The sequence below is a fragment of the Bactrocera latifrons genome, unplaced genomic scaffold (genome assembly GCF_001853355.1).
Source record: "Bactrocera latifrons isolate USDA-ARS-PBARC rearing strain unplaced genomic scaffold, ASM185335v1 scaffold_53, whole genome shotgun sequence".
NCBI classification, from domain to species: domain Eukaryota; kingdom Metazoa; phylum Arthropoda; class Insecta; order Diptera; family Tephritidae; genus Bactrocera; species Bactrocera latifrons.
Genome location: NW_017537190.1, coordinates 1,558,007 through 1,563,620, shown reverse-complemented (window position 1 = coordinate 1,563,620; position 5,614 = coordinate 1,558,007). Strand labels below are relative to the sequence as shown.

The following is a 5,614-nucleotide window of genomic DNA, read 5'->3' as shown; positions in this document are numbered from 1 at the left end:
TATCGATAAGTTAATTAAGAAAAAGTATAACTAATTTATCGATGATGAAAATGTTTAAATGTTAAATGTTACACTTATCAAATATTATTACCATAGGTGAGTAAAAAAAATTTTTATAAATTTTATTAATCATTTGAATAATCAAAATTTTCGATTATTTTACCGATAAAAATTTTCTTGAGTATAAATAATTTATCGATAACTCAAACTTTAAAATTTGGTAAATGTGACACCTTTCAAATATTTTCTTAAGTTATTAAAAATAACTCTGAATAGTCGATTGCTTGCTTAATATTTTTGGTTAGTAATGACTAAATTAAAATAAAATCTTCCAATTCAAGTACTAGTCTAATAAACGATAAGATGAGCGACTATGAAATAATAATGCTTCTTTTTTAACAAACCGTAAAGACAGATCCATTCGATTCGTTGATCAGCACCTCTTTGCTCTGATGGAAGTTCAGTCCAACAACACCGCCTTCTTGACTCGAGCTGGGCTTATCCATTTTACTGCCGAATGCCATGGCATGTAATGAGATATTATTACTGTTAGTCGTCAAAAATCACGAGCAATGAGCATAATTAAATCACAACAACCACAAAATAGAGATAAATCGATTGCAACGTGAACCGCATACATGAAATTAGCGGCACAATCAGTGTTACCAACGCCATTAAACGAGCGATGAGTCACAAAATACGAGCGCCCGCACACATACATACATACATATACATGCACATATGTGTTGTGAGTGCGTATGTAGATGCATACATACGGTTATGTAGATGGATCGACACCGTGAAGAGCACAACAGCAACAACAACGAGGATGCCGACGGCGATTGCGCAGATCACGTTTACAGGGTGAGTGGTGAATATGCGTTTAAATATGTGAAGAATAAGATAAAAACGAAAAACAAATCGTACATATGTATTAATTGATATTCATGCTATGGCGTACAATGTTTGAATGACAATGATGGTTAGCTACAACAACTACAAACACACGCAAATACAAAAATGGCCAAAAAACAATGTCGAACGTGCAAAATATTATGTAAATTTGAGGTTTCTTGAGAGCATTTCAGTACGCCCAGCTTCTAATGTTGCTAATGTCGCATTTTGCTGCGTATGTGTGTGTGTCTGTTTAGTGTTGTGTACTTGTTGTAAGACTAGACTATTAGTGGCAAGTATTATGAGTAGTTGCTCTCAACCAAGAATGCTTAATTCTACCGAAATTAATTAAGAAATAAATTCGCAACGAGACTCACCTAAAGTTCACATTCGAGATTTCACCCTTCTGGCTTTGCATGCGCGACAATTTCAGGAAGACTTCCTCCAGACTGATGCATTTGTACATGGACAGCAAAACGCTTGGCGACTCCTCGGCCAGCAAATGACCCGAACGCATAAGACCGATCTGCAAGACGAAAAGAGAAACATATAAATAAAAGAAAAGTATTAAAAGTAATCGCGCCTCCAACGCATAGCAGCGCCAAACATTATGTTCCCCATCTCTCAACTACACTCATACGCACCGTATGTGCTTGACGCGCCTCCTCAATGTAATGTGTTGTGATGATGACTGTCTTTTGGCCAGCCTTTGTGATATGTACCAAATGATTCCAAATGCTCTGACGCAACAACGGATCCACACCAACTGTGGGTTCATCTAAAATCAACAATTCGGGATCGTGCATTAGTGCCACAGCAAAGGAGACACGTCGCTGTTGACCACCACTCAAATTCTTCACCAAACGCTTCTCCGACGGCAAATCGAGGAAATTCAAAAGAAACTGTAGACGTTCCATGATCTCTTTGGTGCCCATACCGAATATCCAGCCGAAATACATCATTGTCTCACGTATAGAGAACTCGCCGTAGAGGGCGATCTCTTGTGGCATGTAGCCGACGCGTTTGCCAGGCACGCCCGAACCGAGTGTGCCTGGTTTGCCGCCGAGCACGAAGATCTCACCCGAATCCAGGCGACGTCGCCCGACAATGCACGAGAGTAGTGTGGTCTTGCCGCAACCTGAGGCCCCGAGTAGGCCGTAGCTGAAAAGAGAGGAAGATAGATTTTCCATTTTAAAATAGTGTTAAAAAAAAAAATAATTGAGTAACGAGTTTGCTTGAAATATTTTGAGTCTCCAAAAGGTCGCACTTAACCTATCACAAATCTGCTATGGAGTTTTATTTATATTTTCACTATTTCACCTGGATGTCTGAATGTATGAGATCCGAAGATCCCACAAAAGTGAGACATTCGAAAAAAGAGTGTTCTGATGATTCGATCTGATATTCTTCCAAATAGCTGATGCCAGCTGAAATCTGGTAAGATGATCAATTTTGCTTCATCCCGATCTAGTTGGAACCATACAACCATTGAAAGTTGAACTTTGCTGAGAGCTCCCTAGACTTCTTCCGATTTACCCCGGGTCTGCACAGTCGCTGGTAGTTGACTAATGCTTGCTGAGATGGTTTGAGGTCCAACAATTCAGTAATAAACCACAGAAAGTCAATGAAGGTAGAACAGGTATACCAAGCTTATCAGCCTTACAGTTTCGTGCAATACTGATGTGGCCAGGTCTAATCATAAAATAGCTAGATACTAGAGATAAGGAGAATAGACAAACCCTTCACTAGTCTTACCGTCATCAAACTCAAGGTAGCCAGTCACCACTCAGAAAGAAGCTATGCTCCGTCGCAATAGATCTACAGCTACCTTTTTAGCAGCCATTTCTGCTTGAAAGATGACGCAGTGGTCAGAAGGCTTATTACGTCAAACTGGTTAAAGCCGACTTATGCATCAGAAGAGTACATATATCATTTTGGGAAAATAACTGAAATATGTTTATTAGAAAGCATAGGTTTCGGTTGATCAAATTTAAGATCTTGTTGTCTAGATTTAAGTCCACTTAAACTATCAAATATTTATGCTTGAATGCATAAGTTGGCATGGAAGGAGCAATATAAGGTATGATGTTTAGAAACTGTTAGGAAATCTGATGTTGTGGTTGCTAGCAGTTCGGGAGACCATAATTGTACAGTCTTCTCTTATGCAGCTATTATGGAAAAATATTTCTTGAAGTAATATTTCCGACAAAGTCAAGGTCGTAACGACCAGCCCTGTCGAGTAGCATAGCTTTAATTTTATAGAAGGGGGTTTTCAATATGAAATCTAAAACGATCAACAAAATTTATTTTTACTTGAAGAAGATTTTGTCATATACAGTTCATTGAGAACATGCAACATCTGTCTTCGACGAACTAAGTTTGTAAGTGTTTATGTTAGGTTATTGTTGCTTGAAAACCTTAAATGTTGGCAATACATAAAAATGTCGTTTACACAAGTATATTACACATATATATAAAAGGTAAAAATCATGACGCTAATTAATTTGGAGTATAAATGGATATAATCTGCTTTTGTATGGAGAAAACTACTACCCATTTAAAAATTAAGCAAGTTTCCCAGAGTCACTCAGTAAAATACCTAAGGACACGTTAGAAACCTCACAAAGCATATACATACTATACATATACATATATACGCATATTATATATGATCAGCATGACGAACTGAGTCGATTTAGGTATATTTTTCTGTGTGTCCGTCTGTCTGTCTTCATATAATCCTGCGGCTTTTGAGATATCGATATTTTTTTAATGAAGCTACATATCGTCACCTAAAATGCAAAGTAACGTAACATCATTTTTTATAAGTTTACAGAACTCACTCTTATTGAAACGAATTTGAGTTTTGGTTATAAAATAGTTATATATTGGTTATATACTGATTACATACTGGTTATATACTGATTATATACTGGTTATATATTGGTTATATCTGAAAGCGGAAGCTGTCTAATATGATATAGTGAATTGTAAGCAATAAAAAACTCAATTCCGTTTCTTTCGATGATTTTAGGTGACGACATGTGCCTTTATAGAGTACATTCTGGCCTCAGGTCATTGTGATTCATAAACATTTTGTTATACGAGACCCCAACAAGCCGTAAAAATATTTCTTACCTAAATGCATTATAAACTGTACACAGTAGACAGCTTCATACATACATACATATATGCAAAACTTATATTTCGGCTAAGATTGACATACATAGATATAAATTTAACTTGAACATTGACATGCACACAAACGCGACTCAATGCTAAACGGCACAGTTCAAGTTGAAATGCGGTTCAAGATGACAAGAAAAACAAACAAACAAATAAATCAAGAAAAACAAAAAATAAAACAATAATAAAAATGAAGAAGTAGAACAAAATAAAAATAATAATAACACACAAAAAATAAATGGTCAACTAAATGCTGCGACCTACCGACAAGCGCAGATAAACCGTGCCAATACATACATATATAATATATACAAATACACAAACGTACATATATATGTACAGGCAATAAAATATGATTAAAAGCGTCGAAACAGCAAAAAGTCAAACCAAAAAAGCAACAAAGAACGCTGAGAAAGCAAAATGGCACCGGCAAGTGACACCTTGAATTTGGACCACACACAAACTCACATATTTACATATATACAAACATAAAATAGTCAGCAGTAAATATACATATGTATGTGTGTATATTTTTCAACTCAGTTTCGGCAACTTTTTTGGAAATCTCTTTGAAAAATAATAAAACAAACAACAAATGTCACACAACTGCGCCGCTTGAGGGTCTTTGCGGCAGCGGCACGTACCTTGCACAATGTCTATTGTTTATTGCTGTTGTTTTAATTGCAATTCTACAATTTATTATATATAATTGCAAACGATTTTCCAGCTGATAAAAGCGTATTTGCGCCAAAAGCAGCAAAAAAAAAAAACAAAAGCAACACTACAAGACACAAGTGTGCCATGCCGAGGTATATAATATATGTGTATGTGTATATGTATATGTGTTTATATTGTATACACACTGATATAGCCAAAAAACATAAACAAAACAGCGCAGTTCTTTGATTAATTTATTTGGCGGGCAAAGCTGCTCGATTAACGGCAGTGACTCGCTGGTCAATGGCTACGCCTGCTCGCTGCCCACTCTCCGCGCTGCTGGTGCTGCTGGCGTTGGCGTTGGGGTCGCCACCGACTTTGTTGCTTTTATTACTTGTTAATTTTATTGCTGCTATTTGTTCGCTGCAACTTTGTTGAGGGTCAAGCCGTTCAATGTGAGTTTATATGCGTGTTTGGTTGGTTGTTCAGCCGTGTATGTGTGCCTTTGTGCCGGTCGATTGGTCATTTAGTCGCGCAACAATGCCACCAGCAATCGGCACCATTTTTTTTTTAGCTTTTGTGGCTTAATTACTTAATTCCAAGCTGTTGACTTGACTTAATTCATACATACATACACACGAATATATATCATACAGATAAATTAGAAGATGTCTTTGTGTCGCTTGTATGTTGGCGGCAACAACGCAAAAACAATTGTGCTAAAGCTGAGGTGTGAAAATTGAAATTTTGTGACTCAATATTTATTTAATTGTTACTTCACCTTTTTTGGTTTATTCAAATTTTTTTCATAATATTTTTTTTTTTTTTTGGTTTATTTCTTTGCTGTTCTATTTTCTGCCTGTTGTTTTAATAATTT

At 36.4% G+C, this 5,614-nt stretch overlaps 1 protein-coding gene across 9 annotated transcripts in view; it reads right to left on the bottom strand.

Moving 5' to 3' along the window:
• LOC108974141 (ABC transporter G family member 23) overlaps positions 1 to 5,614 on the bottom strand; it is a 112,711-nt gene that overhangs the window by 5,250 nt on the left and 101,847 nt on the right. For 8 of the 9 annotated variants that reach the window (XM_018941808.1, XM_018941807.1, XM_018941806.1 and 5 more), the window contains 3 exons: positions 1,539 to 2,055; positions 1,272 to 1,420; positions 405 to 546 (listed from right to left, as the gene is read on the bottom strand). In XM_018941808.1, the coding sequence (XP_018797353.1) occupies positions 405 to 546; positions 1,272 to 1,420; positions 1,539 to 2,055 (808 nt within the window). The remainder of the gene's footprint in view (positions 1 to 404; positions 547 to 1,271; positions 1,421 to 1,538; positions 2,056 to 5,614) is intronic. The other variant, XM_018941810.1, reaches the window with a different exon arrangement.